Source organism: Zonotrichia albicollis, chromosome 1 (assembly GCF_047830755.1).
Source record: "Zonotrichia albicollis isolate bZonAlb1 chromosome 1, bZonAlb1.hap1, whole genome shotgun sequence".
Taxonomy (NCBI): domain Eukaryota; kingdom Metazoa; phylum Chordata; class Aves; order Passeriformes; family Passerellidae; genus Zonotrichia; species Zonotrichia albicollis.
The window spans coordinates 65,373,420-65,392,187 of record NC_133819.1 but is presented as its reverse complement, the minus strand read 5'-3'; the positions used below and the strand labels follow the sequence as shown (position 1 = coordinate 65,392,187).

General features: G+C 35.7%; 1 protein-coding gene across 2 annotated transcripts in view; it reads left to right on the top strand.

Annotated features, from left to right (window-relative positions):
• DTNBP1 (dystrobrevin binding protein 1) overlaps window positions 1-18,768 on the top strand; it is a 65,063-nt gene that overhangs the window by 5,423 nt on the left and 40,872 nt on the right. For both annotated transcript variants that reach the window (XR_012580836.1, XM_005481755.4), the window contains exons 3-6: window positions 272-322; window positions 1,004-1,064; window positions 3,610-3,742; window positions 10,114-10,246. Coding sequence is in view for 1 of the 2 variants with exons in the window: in XM_005481755.4 (XP_005481812.1) it covers window positions 272-322; window positions 1,004-1,064; window positions 3,610-3,742; window positions 10,114-10,246 (378 nt within the window). In the remaining variant the exon portion in view is untranslated. The remainder of the gene's footprint in view (window positions 1-271; window positions 323-1,003; window positions 1,065-3,609; window positions 3,743-10,113; window positions 10,247-18,768) is intronic.

The following is an 18,768-nucleotide window of genomic DNA, read 5'->3' as shown; positions in this document are numbered from 1 at the left end:
ATAGAACTTGTTTTTAATGGACATGGTTGAAAAGAATTAAGAATAGGCTATCATAAAACAACAAGGGAAAAAAGCAATCCTAGCTTTGGAATATTCTTGTAAGATACACCATGTAATGCATTTTAAACCAAAATTGGCAAAGTGTTTGTGAAAGTAGGAGCAGGAGGAAACATTTCTGTGCTTAGCATATCTGTCAGATGTGTGTGCACACATTTTTTATAGCAGCCTTCTTTTCTTTAACAATTTTGTACATTTGCAATTTGTTTTATAGAACTGTTCAGTGTTTGCCAGAGTTTTCTGCTGGACTGGAATTACTAAGCAGGTATGACCTTCCTTTTCTTTATTAGTGTTTGTTTCCTACATTAGATTTTAAAAATCTAATTTCTTAAGAAAGAAATTAGAGAGGAAAATCAAAGTATTGCCACTAGGTTTTTGGTTGTTTTGCAGTTAGTAGTGTGGGAGTGGTTACCAAATGATAAATGTGTTTAAAGCTTGCCCAATCCAGAAGTGTTGTCATGTTAATGAAACTGAAGTTCTGGAGGAAAAGTTGCATTTAAAAGATGACTAATGCAGAGAGGTGAAGGAGGCCAGCGCTGAGTCCTAGTCTGTGGTTTCATAACTTAGACATATTTGATACTATTTCCTTTTTTTTTTTTTAATTGGATGTGGTACATGTATGATTACAGTCTTGTTATTTTTAAAAATTTACTTAACTGAGTTCCAAGTGATGCTTAAGGTGGTGAGTTGTCTTGTAAGTATTGTTTGGTCCATTTAGCTTTTAAATGTCAGTTAGCAGGTTAAAAAAAACATGAATTGCTTTTTCTTTAAAACACATTATTTCTCACTGTATGTTCGTCTTGGCAGAACAGTAAGTACTGGAAAGAATTACACAGCTTTTTAAGCTGTAATTTCTGGTCGTACCTGCAAATATAAGCACAATGACATCCATGAATTCCTTTGTGAGGAGAGCACAGTACGAAATAGTAATTTGTCTCTTCTTCAGATACGAAGATGCTTGGGCTGCCCTTCATAAAGGAGCCAAAGATTGTGCAAAAGCTGGAGAGGTAAGAAAAAATAACAATGTCATGCATGAAATATTTTAAAATGTGTAAATAATTTTAAACTAAAACTTTTCCTACCCACCTATAAGGTTAACCTTGGCCCCCAGGTAAACATCCACACAGCTTTCTTCACTCTCACAGTAATGTAAACAACAACGTAATGCAAATGTGAAATAACAAAAAACTCGATGCAATGTAAACAGTTGCAAAGATGATGTTGTATGTTACTGCTCTAGATATTTAATGGGGGGGTGGCTGGGAAAGTGCAGAATGTATTTGGGGTTGAGGCACCTTAGTGGTTTGTATCAGGGCAGGGCTGTGGCATTGACGCTGCTGCCCACTCCTAGTGCACAGGAGACAGCAAGATTGCCTTGACCAACAGAAAATGTTTGGGAGGTGTTTGTGCTTTCTCCTAATTTCACTCACTGTTCCTGCCCTGGAAGCAAAGTGACAAGTTGTGTGGTTTATCTGTGGAATGAAGGGGAAGGAAATTTCCAGTAAGTGTTACCAGTGCATTACTCAGCACCAGACTTTCAGTTTCAAGCCATCTTTAAGAGGCAGACAGTGTAATCTGGGTGGCCACAATGCAGAGCAGGACTGAGCTGTCTGAAACCTTCACTTTGGCTGAGTGCATCCTTCCTGGCTCATCTCTTCACTTGGAGACTTCTCTGTATCTTTTTATAATGGATAAATCACTCACTGTGTATTTATAGTAAGAAAGAAAGTCTCTTATGTTCTCCTTTCTCTTGCCTAATGGTATGGCCCTGCTTTTCCCTGCATTCTGGTGGAAACCTTCAGGCATGGGAGATAGAGTTCTCCTTGCCAGTTTGGCATGTTTTACTGCTCATAATGTTAGTTTTTCCTAGAAAATTTCATAAATGATGTTGTCCCAATTTTATAATACTTGCTACAGTTTGCTTTAAAAATTGCAATTTTGAAAACAGTGTGAGATTTCATATATATGAAACTAATATAAACTAATCACACATGTTATGGCTGTTATGGAAAATGAGAATGAAAAACTTCCAGAGAGACTTACATTTTCCTTTAAAATCAGATGTTTGCTTTACACACAACTCAGTGTATGCATTGCTTGTTGAATGTTGTTTTTTACTTTTTTTATAAAAGGGGAGAATAAAAACTGTGTAAGCACAGAAGATTGACTGTGCTGTAGAAGACCTAAAGGTCCACTTGTCCAGTATCCAATTTCTGCTTACTTGTGCTGTCTTATTTATAAATGTTGAGTAAAGTGAAAATTTCAGGCTTCAATTACAGCTTACAGTCTTACCATGTTAAATGGTAGATGTTAACTACCAGTTTCATGCACAAAATTGTTTTTTTAGAAGATTATAATTTCACCTGCATTCATTTATCTCAGGGCTGAAATGTTTGTGGTTTTTGTCCCCATCTCATGGTGGCTTGTTTTGGGGTTTTTTTGTTTGCTTTACTGTTTACCGGATATAAATACCATATCCCAGTCTCAGAAATAGACCTGGCTTATTTAAGTAAGACTGTTTGGTCTTTTAAAGGGCTCCATTTCTCGCTGGGCTTTGGAATAAGTTTTCAAAACTTGTCTGGTAAAACAGGATGTTTTCTTAAGGGATAGGTAGCTGGAGGAATTTGCAAAAGATAGTTGTTCTTTTAAAAGAATTTATATAAAGTGGGTAGAATTGTACATTTGAGAGCTCCTTTGTCCATTGCTCAGACTTTTTCAGTTCTGCCTATAAAGACTATAGAAATTGAGGAGTTCAGAATGCAGATACAGCCACAGGCTGTAGTTGTGTGCAAGAGGAAGAATGGATAATGGAATTAGGAGCAGGGAAAAAATAACTGAGTTATCTGAATTATATATAATAGAAACATTTGTTACCTAAGATCTCTTGATTCTGGTATTTTTCATAGAAAATAAGTGAGACTTTGAAGCAGTGTATCCTTTTCTTAGCTTATTATATAATCAAAGTTAAGAAGAATGAAACAACAAGAATTTAAGTAATGTAGAAATGTGTTCATAAACACTTGGCACTGCTGCAGTTTGTCACAAAAGCAGAAGAGCTGTAATGTTATAAAGGCAACTTTTTTTTTTTTAAATGTCATTCCTTTTACTTTATTTTCTAGAGTACTTTGCATGTGCAGAATTTTCATTTTTAATGTTAAGATGAAATTGGTGTGACTGGCAACATTAAACTATTGATATAAATATGCCCAAAATCGCAGCACTGCCATGTTGTTATTGTGCAACACTGCTGCCAAAATTTCAGGTACATCTTGCTTACAGTTAATAACATCCATTAAATACTTCCTGCATTGATTAGTATATTGAGAAAAAACGTTTTGTCATATTTTTGTTCAGTGCATTTTGAAATAAATATTCCATACTACAGGGGATTTTTTTTGAGCCTGTTGTTTATTTACTTGTGGAGTACACAAGTGGCAGTGCTGTAGGGTGTTGTGCTGACCTTATGCTTCCAAATGTATTAATTATAAAAAATTAGTCAAGATGCTCATGAACAGGTACAGAAGTTTGCAATTAAACACCTGCTTGTTGCAGCTGGTTGACAGTGAAGTTGTGATGCTTTCTGCACACTGGGAAAAGAAAAGGAGCAGTCTGGTGGAACTGCAGGATCAGCTTCAGCAAATACCAGGATTCTTAGCAGATCTGGAATGCCTCACAGCAAGCCTAGGTAAGTTCTTCTAGACATAACAAACATTCAGATCAGTACAAAGGATTAGACTGAAGTTCAGCTGCTGTGAGTGTTGTGATTACAAAATTTAATTTTGCTTTCTGTGGTTCTTAAACAAACTGTTTTTTTTTTAATTGACAAGTAGCAGTGGTTGCTCTCCCAGCGGTTGAAATTTTGTATGTGTTGCTATTTGAAAAAAAAATTGACAAATGTTTGAATGGGTGAAAAATGCTATTCTTGAAATCTTATTAAATTGTTAAGATTTTTGATAGTATAAATGCTAATTTATATAGCTGCTTCTTTTGGATTCTGTGTAATTTTACATAATAATGTTTAAACTTATCATTTGGGGTGGGATGGGGGGGAGGAATTTACTTGGCTAGGGACACTTTCAAGGCAAAAACCTTTGGTTTTGAATAGTTGTTGGTTCCAAAGGTAACTTCCATAATTTGGATTGATTTACAGGGTTAAGATATTCTGAAGTGATATTAAGCTTTTCTATATGTGAATATTAATGCTGCCTATTAGCAAACACCTCATGTTTGTTAGGTGGGTTGCAATTTTTAAAACTTTACCAAAGGTTAATCTGTTCATTTTATTAAAAAGATGAAAACATAAATGCTTTGGTGGACTATTTCTGGAACCTCTCAGACAAAGCTGTTGAAAATTAAATTAGGAAAAAATGTTGAGGACTCTTGGTCTCTGAAAATCTCTACTGTTGCTGAGCCTTGAAATGGGCAGGCAGCGTTTGGCAAGCAGCAGCCCTGTCTGTCCATAGTACGTTTCTTGATGCTTCCATGAGAATCCATAGGGGGTACATCAAATTAAAGCTTCGCAAAACTTCTGTCTGCACATAGATTTTAGGTAGCTAAGTTCCCCAGGGACTGTGCCTGCGCTTCCCTTTCTTACAGCTGCTGGGATGTAATGCAGAAATTCCTCATGTGATTGCAAAACCAGAAATTCCTCTGGTTTTTTGTGGGGTGGGCTGGATTTTCGTGCTGACGCAATGTGAAGAAAAGGAGGGTTCTTTTCTGTCTTCAAGGGCTAATTTCTCATTCTGCCATGGTCAGTGGTCATGCGCAAATCAGCTTTTGTTCCTAGGTGGGCTGGTAATAACTTTGCTATTTATTCCTGAAGCAGGGAATATATTCTACTTTTTATTACAATTTTCTTATATGATCTTGTTTAATGAGGCTTTATCATCTGTGCTAACCATTTAATACTGCCTGTTTGAAAAAAAAATATTTCTAAGGAAATAAAAGTTCAAATAATGATTTATTAAAATACTGGGTTTAATATTACCGTGCAGTCCACTGGTAGCCCAAAGATAAACAAAGTAATAGAAAGCTAATGAAATTGCCTTTATAGTTCATAATGCTGCAAATGCAGTAAAATCCTGATGAATTTGGGCTGCTTTCTGATTCCTAATACAGTTTTATGAACTAGAATTAATCTCACTCTGATTGTAGAATTTATTGGATAGGTAAGTCTCTAGATATTTTTTGATACTGCAAAAGTAGGATTTAAGGAAGCATTCAGCAGCCAGCTCAGGGAAGGTAATGAATTTTGACATGTACTGCTAAGGTTCTGGGATTTGTACCAAACCTTGAACCAAACCAAACCAAGCTTTACCTTTTGTGTCAGATTTTAAGTAATTTATCTAAAATTTCTCATTAGTTTGTCCTAACAACTGTGTTTTGGGTTTTATTTTTTCTTCTAATATTTTTATGGAGTCTGTTTGAAGAGATAGATGTAATTTGTACCAAATTCAACATCTAACCTTCTGAAGGTGATTTAACAGAACTTTACTGCAGTATTCTGCTCACTGTTTTTAGTTTTTATAACTCTTAAATAATTGCTTCATATAAATATAAACTGTATTCAGCTTTTCAAGAAATGACTATTTCTCTGACTGTAAATTTTGAATGAGTAAAATATTCTGTAAAAAAATTAAAATAAAATCATGAAGTGCTGAGTTGTGCGCTCAAGATGTAATTTGGCTAACCTTCATCATTTCAACAAAATAGTTGGTTGTTCTGACATGATATGCTTCTAATAAATGTATTAATGCTTCAATTTTGAAATTAAGTAGGGGACCCTGGCTGCTTTCAGTGAAAGAAATTTCAGATAATGGAAATGAACCTTTTTAGTGACCTACTTAAAATTGGTATGACTCATGTACAGATTCTTCAGCTTTTGCTATGTATTACAGGACACGTTTTCATTAGCAATTTTATAAAGTTCTTTAGCTTAGGTATTCACATTATCAGTCATCCCTCACTTGAAGTAGAAAATCTGTGGCTTCATTTGATAAATTTATTGCATTATGCAATGTCTTGTAGCTGCTACTGAGAATTTTGAAGAAAAAAGTTACTCTCATGTAAAGGTGGAAAGGAGAGTTATTGCCCTTTCAGAGTGCAGAATTGGAATCATCACTTAAGCCAGTTTTTGGTTGAGATGTTGTAGCAAATACCTGCTCGCTGATATCAGCATACTTAGTATGAAATGTGTTTTTATGTTTGAGCAGTGGCATTTTGCTCAAACATCGGTTTTGGTTTCAGCAAATCCATACACACAAACATTAATGCAAATCCAGTTTTTCTCCCTTCCTTTTTTTTTTTTTTCCTTTTAAAGATCAGCTTGATACTGGTTTCAGAAAGACTGCTCTTGTATATAGGTGACAGATCCAACATTGAAAATGTTTTCCTTGTGGGACTGCAAAGAAAATAAGGCTGGGCATGTAGTCACAGAGATAAAAGCCTTTGCCTCTTAGTTTTTAGGATTTTTTTTTTAAGTGAGGGCTAGATGGGTGTGAAAATTTGTTGGGGAAACAGAACGTTTTGCACTGCTTAGGAGAAGCATCCTTGTTTATATCTTGAGCAAAAGGTCAGTCTTTTTTTTATTTCAGATTGTGTGTCAAGTATGAAAGTTGCCATTCTCTAGCTTTGCAAAATTCGTCTAATTTTTTTCAGAATTTGCATTTATCTTTTACTGAAAAAATCTGAGAAGATATTGGGAAGATTTATGCAAAACCAGAAAATTTGAATAATACTGTGTAAAGACATCTGTGTTCAACAGGGAGTTTTTCTCCATAGGCTCCAGGGCACAACACTTCAGCAGAGGGGGTTGTTGTATTAGGTAGGGATTATATGTGTAAAAGGCATACAGTTTGGTGCTGTAAACTTGGAAGTGCCTGAGGATTGAGTACACAAGGAAAAGGATCCTAGTGTACCTGCTATGTAGTTTCAGCAAAGAAGCTGCTCTAACTTCATGTAAGTGGTATAATACTAGCTGGGTTTAAGATCCTTTCTGCGAAAACAGATAAAAATTGTGCACTAGTACAACTGTAATTATAGAAAGTTTTTCCTTTTTTTTTTTTAAATTTATTTTGCAGCTGAATTGAGCTCTTCCTGGTCTTATATGTCTTTCACTGCTCATTTTAAGCTTTTAATAATCCTTGCCCTTGTAATCTCTGTGTGTCCTAGCGGTATAGAGACCATCTTTGATATAATTGCTTCCATTCTTTTTGCTTTTTCCCTTTTAGATAGAAAATAAATGATCTTTGTAGAAATGTCTTTAATACTCCTGCATGGTTTCTGTTGTTTGAATGGCTGGGACAGTGCAGGAAAGCTACATCTAAAGTTAGTGGAAACCTATTTTCTGACATACAGCTGTGATGTAGCTATTTTAACAAATTTTGTACTCATACAGAACTACAGATAACATAGGTTTCGGTTAGAAAAGTTGTGTGGTACATTTAAATTAGGTACAGTTTAGAAAGAAGGTGTTTCCTGAATAAAAAAAAAATAAATTGTGGTTATTGAGTTCTAGATAAATACTTTAATATCTGATAGCTGGTAAACCATGGAAAACAGTGTATGCTGATAGAAGATTATACAGTGTAATGTCACCTGACCAAACTTTAAACATACTTCAAAAGAATGAAAATTAAGAATTAAAGTTTCAAATACTGTTGTTATGCTTGTGGTAATGTAAGAAATACAGCCCAAACTGTTGTAATTGGAGTGATGTGACACAAAGAAGTAGGTTTTTGGCTTTTTTAGCTGTCTAATAAAAAAATACTGTTGCTACCAAGTGTGGCATATTGCTGTATATGAAAAGTCTTAATCTAAAGGTAAATGTGTTTTTTAAAATCTGAAAAAGATTTAGAGGAGATGCATTTTTCACAGCCTAAGTTTCAAATTAATTAAATCTATAGTTTTGTTTGGCACTGCCTTTGTATGCACAGTGCATGTATTCTCTTTTGGGTAAGAGAGATGTTAATTCTCAGCTGTAGCTGCTGCAACGGAGCTTGTCTTCAATTTTTTTGTGAAAAGCAATTTTTCTTTCCCTTCAGATAGGAAAAAAACTTCTGAAACCTCTGTTGCAGTAAAGCAGGATTGTTGCCTCCTGGAGAGATCTCTGGTGTCCATTTCTCTTCTTCAGGAGCGCAGTGTTTTCTGCAGTTCCCGCTAGAGGCTGCTCAAGTGCAAGTGCTGGAAATCAGTTGCTCTCTAGAATTCACTTTCTTTCATCCTCTTTATTTTCCTATTCTTTGTTGTTGTCTTTTAATATTATTTCAACAGCAAATACAACAAAGCAGGTGGTAGGCATTTTTAAGTGGAAAAAACAGTGGTTGATAGGTACCTTAGTAAATTATTTTCAGTCCTGCTGTGTTTGAGAATTTTGCAGATTAATAAGGGAGCAATTATTCTGAAAAGCAAGTTAGCACAATACAGGTATTTGGATTTTAATGCACTCAGAGAAGTCTATTTCCTAAAGAAAAAGGGCCTACCAATCATAATTGTAATCATGATATTACGCTTTGAATACATCTGGATTTTGTGAGAGAAAATTGAGTATGTGGTAAGCGATGAATGTTCCACATCACAATATGTAGAGCTGAAAACATTTTTTTTCCCCTCAAACTTGTTTTTGCATTAATTGTCAATTGCCTTTCTTTATTTTTTGTTGTTTTTTGCCAATCCCTCCCACTTCCCCTCAGTGATCTGTATACAGAAAAATAATTTAGGGAAATTTTTACTGATTATATTATTCATGTTTCCCTTTCCTGTTGTGGATCTTCTTTGTTAGGGGCTAAAAAAATGGTGTGAAGTGAAGCTGAACATATGAATATGCATCCTAGGAAATTTGCTTATAAAGTCTTAACCTCTGCTTTTTTAGAGGAACCACAAGGATGGCTATTTATAATGAAGCAATGGCTAAGGAAGTTGAAATTATTTATTGTCTAGTATAGGCCTCAAGTAGAACGGCCAAGCCAGAATGGAGGATTTGGCTGATGCCTTCAGCTTCCTGTTTCTTTTTTTTGAGCTTTAACTCAACTGTTTCCTTTTTTTGAGCATTAACTCTGGCTGCTATTTGTTTGTAAAAATGTGAATTATTCTTGCTCCTGAATTTACCTTCCCTGTGGTATAGGAGAAGGCCTGGCAAAAAGATGAATAATATTCCTGTAGTTCACACAGTTTCATCCCAGAGTGACCAGCTGGTTAGGGTTTGGGAAAATATATTTTCCACTGTGAGATCCTGAGGAGAGACATGAAATTTAGCATTAATCACCTTCAGGGAAAGTGATTCTTTGATACAAGGTTCACATGGGCTAATTCAGATGAGGAGGGACCTCAGGAATTGTCTAATCCAAATTTCTACTCAAAGCATTATGAGCTGTGAGATGAGATAATTTTTCTCAGGACATGTCACAGACAAGATCTATTTGAAGCTGAGACTGAGCAATTATGTTTAAAGAAAATATTAAGGGATATGTATGTAAAATGGGTAGATTTAATTGTAAAATTTACATGTGTATGTAAAATAGGTACATCTCTATATTTAGCTTATCAGTAAAGGGTCCGTCTTCAGAGACATAAATATCTGTTGTATATTACATGTTGTATATTACCATGGCATCATGTGAAAGTTAAAATTCTCCCTGTATGATTTATTTTTGTTTCATTTGAAAAAATGAATATTTGACCTGGCTTTGGCCAGCACAGATTTATTCCTTGGATTGGTACTGTGCAGGAAATGCTAAACTGGCAGTCTGCTCCAGAAAGAAAAATATGAGTTCTGAGTGCTTCTCTTCCTCAAAAACAGGCCGGGATCATGTGTCACCACAATGCTGGGACAAATAGAATTGTTCAGCACCTTACTACAAGGGAACCTTGGGTACATCTCCCTTTAACGTGGCTCTGCTGCCACTCTTCACTATGGGATTTGGGCTGAGATTTGTTTGTCTTTTATATGTGTGTAATTATTACCATGTTAATTATTTACCTTTATGAAATCCTGTTTCTGTTCAGGTGAGTTGTCTGTCCATTGATGCAGTTAGATATTCATACAAGTCTTTCTTACAGCCCAGCTAGAAGCAAACTTTGAGGAAATGGAGAATCATCTGTTGTGTCTTGAGGAACTATGTGAACAGTGTGAATTGGAAAGGTACAAATGTATGCAGACATTACAGCTGGAAAACTACAAGAAAACAAAAAGGTAAATAAAGCACTTGTTATAAATATAAATTAGCATACAATATAAGCCTTTTGTAATTATCCCCCCCCATGTAATATTATCCCTTTTATTTTCATCTTCTAAAGAAACAGTAGTCTTTGACAGGACGTTGCAAATTTGTAGCAGATCCATTGAATGTCTTAGTGATGAACAAAGAGTACATGTGTTTGGAAAATTATCACAACATTGTTGTTAAGATTAAGTCATGTTTATTATTCTCCACAAAGAATTGGAATAAGGGCTGTTGTTAATAAGCACAGATAAACTGTTGTTTCTTTTAATCCCTTGCCCTGGTTTATGGATTCCTTTTTTTTTTTTTTTCCCAAGTACCGTCAGGTTAGGAACTGAATTTTCCTCTACTTTCCTTTCAGTACTATCAGTATCCAATCCTATAAGTGCCTTTTACTCTGTATGAAAGGTATTAATCTCCTGCCATTCTCTTACTTGTAAAAGCAGGGCATTAATTCTTGGAATCAGAGTTCAACTTACAGCAGTATGTATGAAAATTCAGAACTTTGAACTCGTGAGCTTCAGGTTAGCCTAAAAGATAAAGTAGCAAGAGAAAGATATGAAGCCCTTAAATAACTGTTGACTTCCTTGATTTTTGTTACTGCCACTGCCAAAAATAACCTAATAAAAGGAGATAAGAAGAGCAGTATTACATTTATTATATAAATTAGGAAATGAGGAGTTGAATTGAAGCAGTTTGTCAAAGACAGTGTCTGACAGCCTATTAGGGAGGGGTGGGTGGATGTGGATGTTGAACTGACATGGGGATAACCAGGTTACTTGATGTGTCCAGGCAGGAGTCCTGCTGTTAGCCAGGGAAAGCAGCCTGGCACTCTCCTTGCCTCCTTGATTGTGGAAGTAAGTTTGATACATGTGGTAAGGTCAGAACAAGTGGTTCTCACAGTTCTGATGAGGATGTGGTGATTGAAGGTGGTACTGTGCCAGACAGCAGGGGCCACATTTTCCTCAGCTTGTGTGTGTTCACCCTCCTTGCCATTCTGGTAGCTCTTTTTATTTGAATGTTTTTTTAAAATCCAAGTCTCTTCCCAAAGAATCTATTCACCCCTGATTATTTTTTCACTAGTGGTTCTCAGTTATTATGTAGGGAATCTTAGGCTTCTCTGGTGTTAGAGGTCCAGTTATTGAAGGAATACTGATGTTGCAGGTTCTACCTCCCAAAAGGTCTCCAATACCTTAAAGATCCCCCTTCAGTTTTCTGTGAAATTTGGCTGTTTCTTATCTAACTCACCTTTAAACATTTGTGAAATCCAGTCATCCCTCATGGTCCTATCTGTGGCTTTTGTCAGTATCTTATTACTTTATCTGTCACATCTGGCAATTTCTCATGTCATGTTCATTTAGTTTTTCACATCCTGTTCAGTTGTCTTAACCTCACAAATGGTCTGTAATTTTCCTGCAGCCTGGATTGCCTCTTTCCCAGGTCAGGGCAATTCCATATTCTCTCTCCAAGAAGAATCAACAGCAGTCAGTATGGCTGAATATTCACTTGTTCAGACCCACTTGAGTTATCTACATATCTAAGAGTAATGAATCCAAAATTCTAAATATGTGCTATTTAATCAAGTAACACAATTTTAAAATGCATATAAAGCAACAGAATTGGTCCCATATAATTATCTTTCTACATTTTTCTGAATGATTTTTTGTTCTCTGCCATCCTTGCTCCCTTTCTCCTAGCCACTGCTTTCAACATCAAAATAAAGTGTTAAAATATTGCCTGCTCTGCTTAGCAGTATCTAATCAGTTTTATAAATAGATTGCTAAGCAAGCTACTTAGTGTAATTGTAAGCTGATTACATTTGGTCAGACCTAGACAAAACAGGAAAAATGCAGGTAATTTCTGGTTGATCATTACCCTGTATTTATTTAGGTGAGAAATTAACTGCTAGCTCATTCCAGGAAGGACCCTTGCCAGTGTAGGTGCTTGAAGAGCGAGCAGCCGGTTAACTTGATGTGAGTGTGATTTGTGGTGCATCTTTGGGACTTGTAGTCTGTCTTTCTCTCTTCAGTGCTTGGGGTTTTTCCTGTGATACCAGCTGAAAGATTCAAGGAGTGGGGAAGGGCTCAGGAGTCTATGCTCTCTCTTTATCACAGAAATTATTTTCAGGGAGTAAGTGGTTTTGTGTTTGAAAAAAAAAAATCATTTCATGCGTTTTGACAATATAGGGATGAAAACTGAGATGAATCTGAGCTCTAGAAATTGATTATTTTAAGCATGTAACAAAACGTAATTTCATTATAAAGTCACTGTAGAGCTTAAGCTAGAAGCTCATGTATTTCAAACCTTTTGAAAAAATCCTATATGAAAGACTTAGAAGAAGGTGCCTTAGGTCAACATCAAACCTATGAAACACAGCTTATGGTAACTATGGGAACTTATTTTAAGAAATAGGTCTCCCTGTTAAATAAAGCAACTTCAGTTCAAACAGATCAATTTTTTCCCTTTTGTCATTGTGTTGAGTACTAATTTCAAAGTAGATTCATCAATCCGCATCTTTTCCAGGCTATTTAAAAGCCTGGTGTTTGGGGGACTGGTTCTGGGGGCTTTTTGTGAGCTTAGTTCTGGAATTTTAATATTCTCTTTTTTGTGTTTAAATCCATTGATCAGGGTACCAGTACTGTTGTATGAAGTCTAAATTCCACCCTTCTTTTCTCTCGTTAGTCTCCCTGCAGTCGTTTGATCAATCTTAGTGTTAAACCATGTAATTTTGTTTCCTGTCTTTTTTTCAATCAAGCACAATTCTTCTTCCCTTTCCTTCATTCTCCTACTGAGGATATTCTGATTGCAGAAAACTTTGTGTCTCCTTAGTCTCATGTGGCAATTTTTGCTTTCCCAAGGGCACAGTGTCCTTTAGGAATCGTTGTCAGAAGCTCATTTCTGTGTCATTTCTTAATGTGCCCTGAATGGCAGCCTTGTGGTGTGCGATGAAATGTTTCTGACCTGAAGCTGTACTTGGCCATGAAGCTCGTTTGTATCCATTTCAGAGAGATCACCACATTTTGAAAAATAGCAGCTTCTGATGCGTCAATTAAAAGGAGCTGCCCAAATTCAGCATTTTGTAGGAATACATTGGGAATAGCAGGGTCTTTGTGACTGGAATTGAGTGAATAGAGTTTACTGTATGTTATTTGACTGAAAATATAATTGTCTGAATGATAATTTTTTAGGATGTCTTTTTTAAGAACCTGCTCTGTTTTTCAGTATTTGTCAGCTTTGAGAACTGACATAGAAGGAAAATAAATGTAAAAATCTAAAATACAAACCATAGTGAGACTACTGTTTTTTCCTTTTTGATGTTCTTTAAGCAAATGCTTTGTTTTAAGAAAAAATACGTTCTTTAAATTTATGTGTATTCATAATTTTTGAATTTTAGAGGTTTTTTTCATAGTGTAACCCCATGCTTTCATAATTGGTGCAGTAGGTGAAGAGCTGGACAGACTGTCATAGTTTTTGTTAGATGCATTGCCATGCCATGATGGTGCTTTAATGCTTCTGGGGTACAAGAATGTTTGATTTACTTTCTCATTCAGAAGAGTATAAAATTTATGGCAGTTGCGTTCTGTAGATTAGAGAAAATGTATATGAGAAAACGTCTTAGTTATTGTTGTTTTCTTCTGTAAACTTTATCGCTCTTTTTAATTGCTTTGGGAACAAAAGGAACAGTAAGGGTTGTTGATGTAGGTACAGTGCCTTATCTGAGGCCTCAACAACATAGACACTTGAAAAGTACATACAGAAAAACTTCCCGTATCTGTAGCTCGTGTTTAGATCCCATAGCATTCCTCAAGCAATAGGCTGGGACAGTACTCTGTACTGTACAGCGTCCTCAGTGGTGATTCCTTCCCACCTGGCAGGGATACATTTAAATTTTATCTCCACAACCCTTTCAGGCTTTGCATGTAATTTATAAAATTTACTTTTTATATGTAAAAAAGTGTATATGCCCCTTTGTTGCAGATGTTTCAAGCAAGTATATTTTTCTTTCCAACGTTAAGTGTATTGTGAATTATTTTTGAGACCTGAGCTACACGTTTGATAGTTCTCATCAAAGTTTTCATGAGTGTAAATTTTCGTGCTACAGTCTTTTTGATCAGTCTTCTAGCGGTGTAGATTTGGAGCTGCCATACCTCTGTGTAAGTGGGTATCTAAATAAACATTTTTGCAAGATTGAATGCAGAACTTTGATTATCTTCAGGAGTTTTACTGGCAGATGTGCAGTGGATGATTGGCTTTGAGTTTTCATTAGGCATTGTATGAGTTTCTGTACTCACATTGCACAGATGTTTTCTATCCTGTTTCATGAGTTTGAAAGCAGCACAATCAGCAATATTGTATATAATATAATCAGAATACAGCAAGTGTTCCCATGATGATAACTGGATGGAATTAATTTTATGGCCATCAGTTGTTGCACTTCTTTGGCAGACATGTGGAATGAGAATTCCTATTGATCCTGAAGAGACTTGCACAAGCTTTGGAAGAGTTTAATGGATAATTTTACTTCCTTTTTTGTAGTTTGAAGGCTCTAAACTTTCTTTTTTCTGCAAGAACTCTTGCATTACAGTATTCTGCATATGCCTAGCCCAAAGGAGCATGCTGCATCATTATTAGTGAATTTTACTCCCATCAGTGCTCCCAGTATTTGGAAACATTGGTCAAGACTGAACACACAGCAGATTTGAAGATTTCAAGGATTTTGGCAGTTTTTTCTCTTATTTGCAAAGTGTGAATGTATGGTATAATTTACGTCACATTTAAGTTGATTTAATTTTGCCCTTTCTCTGGTGATCTTTGCTTGATACAGAGAGACAATGACATTGTTACAAAGAGATTTGCTGCTTACCTTCTCCTTATAGTCTTGTTTTCTTTCAAATAGGCAAATAAAAGACCTTTTTCTTTGGCTTTTGTGACCTGTGGTTAAAGACTGAATGTTTGTGTTGGATCCTCTGTATCCTACAGCACCTTTTAATAACATTATTTAGAAATTGTTAAAACATTATGTCAATCCTGCATAATTTATCTCTACCTTTATGTGCTGCTTGTTAGTGGGCATAATCTGCAAATCCTGTCAAGCTGTTAATACCAGGCATTCTTTGTCCAGACTTACTGTACCAATAATAGGAACAGATGGTTTAAGACTGCCTTAATCATAATTTTGTACCCTCCCTCTCCTCAAAAATGCATTATTTGTATGTGTAATTAATTCACTGTGGCTAGTGGCAGAAGAACAGGGCTTAGATGCTTGTCATTACCACACTAAAATTCATTCTCTGTGCTGTGCCTCCTGATAAATTTTGTGTTTCTTCCCTATGAATTATTTCCTGAGATCTTTAATAACTCCTTTCCACTTACATTGAAAACCAGTTGATTTAAAAGTAGTTTAAAAGAAATGTATGAAATGCGTTCACATTGACAGTGCTTCTGTGAGGGAGATTTTACATTCCTGTGTCAAAGGGATGTGTTGAGGATGCCTGAAGAGATACAAGTTGTAGCTTCTCTCTGGCACAATTGCATTCATACTGTGTGGAACCACATTCAGCCTTTTAGGTGAAGATTGCACATGGAGTCACAAGCTCCTTTAACTTGTTTCTGTGAATTAGGGTTGTACCATATGTTGCTTACTGAATAATGTTGGCCAGTTTTTGAATACTGTCAGTTTTCTTCTTTTTAATGCTTATGTGGAAATTGATGTCCAGGTTAAAAGAATATCTGCAGTTTCTTGTGTGGCTTGCAGGAACTCCTTTTCTTTCTAGAAAAAAATGGTGGAGTTGATGGTGGAGTTGGCCTTTGGTGGATTGTTTGTACCTTCTCTGAAACTTCACCTTCTCTTACATTCTCTCTAATTTCCCAAATTGTAGATTCTCTTAATATTCTCTTATCAAATTTCAGCTTTAAACTTTGGTTCCTAAAATTTTGGTTGTATGATAAAAATAAACTGTTGATACATATATGTTTCAGTGATCCAAAGAGGTTGCATACTAAGATAATTTTTTTTTTAAATGTAAAAACTGTTGAGCTTTTTGGATAACAACAGGATAAAAGCAAAAGCATTAAACCCTGTGTCCTGTGCAAAATCCTACATCTGAAGGCATGAGCTTTTGGAGGGAGCTAAGCATTTTCTCCACATTGCAGATTCCAGTTTGGAATGGTTCTAAAGGTAAATGGCTTGTGTCTGTCCCTTAGCAGAGGACAAGACTTGCCTGTAATGATTTGACTTCTACCCTTTTCTTATGATTTTAAGTCCATCTTCCTTATTTTTTACAGTTCTTTTGAATGATAGTGCCTGACAATTGGCTTCCCATGTTCTTAAGATTTGTTTTTGTTTTTTGAAACATTGAAACAGAAATGCTTTCATTGTACCCTGGAACTGCTGAGTATGATAGGGGAATGCTTGGTTTTGGTTGTATTTATTAATTTGATTACTAGTCAGTGTTGGTCACTTCTAGTGCAAAAATTTGCTGATCAGCTCCATCTGCTTGATTGAAGTTAACATAGAAGATGTGCTGGAAAACAGACTTCAGCTACTTCTGTATCTGCATGAATATGGAAGCAAAAAAATCTCCATTGCAATATTATTGAAATGCCTTAGTTCTCTGCTCTTCTCTTTTAGTGGATAAAATGTCACTTTTGGTGATGGAGAATTCTGACCTATTTTCAGTGTTTTGTCAGATGAATAGAAACCCTTGCCTGCAGTTCAATTCCAGCAGTAGTTCAGTAATAGTGTTGGTTTTTACTAATTTTTCAATACTTAAAGGCTTTTCATTGCTTCAGTCTCAAGTGTATTTCAAAGTAGTAATTGGCCTAAGTATCTCCAAGGGGTGCTCAACCAATCTCAGGGATGGGGAAAACAGTTTTATGTCAGGATTCACAAAAGTGCTAATCCTAACTACAAAAAAAAAAGTACTTAAATTATTTCTGTGCACCCTACAAGTGACATAGGTTTTGAGTTCTCCGTACTTTGGCTTTTACTTCTGATGACATCCAGAGGAAAGTCCCAGAGGAGAGATCTCATGGCTTTTTAGCTTACTAAAGCATGAGTCAGGCTATGGAAGAGTTTTTTTTTTTAATACATAATTTTGAAGACTTAACTGTACCAGACATAGCAGAGGAAATGCAGCATTTCTCAGTTTCTGGGTTGGATAGTGTTAGGTGCCATAACTATTTTTATATTAATTTGCTGATAAGCGTCTATACTTTCTTCAAATATATTTTTTGTAAATAATATTTATGACTCAACATTTATTAACACATATAATTGTAAAATCTTTCAAATTCAATCCTCAATTTTTAGCATTTATATTCTGTCTCGATATTGTCTTTTATTTATATATATTTATTGACTGTTGCTTTCAGAGCCCATTTTATAAAATTGTTCCTGACATTAATTTAGGACTCTGTTGCTTTCTTATCTGCCTGTTTTCTTCTTGAAGATCAAGTAAGAAATTCTGTCAGTTCTGGCTGGTGGCATCTTTGTGGTGTTTCTATAGTTTCCTAGGTATTTAACTGGATTCCTTGATGTTTAGTTACACTTAGGAAATTGATCTTAGTGTTACAGCCCTTTGCAAGATACAGTAGAACCTGAATTTTTTTTTTCTTACTGTTGCTGAACAAATTAAAATGCCTTTTATCTCAGTAACTTAAAGCAGGATAGTTAAGCCTCCTGGTCCTCCCATATTCTGATTCCTAGATTTATTTTTGTTTGTCAGTGATACCAGTGCAGTCTTCCTAGTGTCCATCTCATCTGCTCCGTGGCTGGAGCAGGGTTAATCCAATAGTGCAATAAAAAGCCTGCGGGGAATGGGAAGGTCCTTGGGAATTTGTATCTGCCTTCTAACTAGATTGTAACTCTAATTGGTCCCCTCAGATACCCTGTGGGACAAGTCATATGTTGTAGACTATTTGTTTCACCTGTTGTCTCCACAAGTATATGTTCTTACCACATACCCTGAATCTTAACTTTTCTGTAAATGAAGAAGTTGAGACCACTGACAGCATCATCATCAGAACATTCCAGGTATCTTAAAAACTGGTAACTGAGTTTGATGTGTACAGAATTTCACAGATTAATTAAGTGCTCCTCCTCCAATCTACTTTATGAAAACAAGCAACTGGAAAGGCAGGGATTAACACTGTTGCCTGTATGTGTGGCCAGATAGTTTTCATGGGCATAACTTCAGTGTCAGTGGAGCCTGTACAGCCTCTTGCCTCTCAAGGAGGAGTCTGAAATTTGTAAATTGCTCTGCATACAGAACGAGATTACTTTTGAAGTGTCTCCATGCCTTTATAGTCTGATTATGTTAGACTTTAGCTTGTTATTTTAGCCTTTTTTTCTTGCTCAGAGGTGCTGAACTTCGTCTTTCACTGAAAAGAGCTATTCATATTATAATGTGCCTCCTAATTTAGTCCTTTCTTCTGAAAGCTTACTGTTAACTATGAAAAGGTAAAATGTATTCTTATATGAGTAACTAGCCAG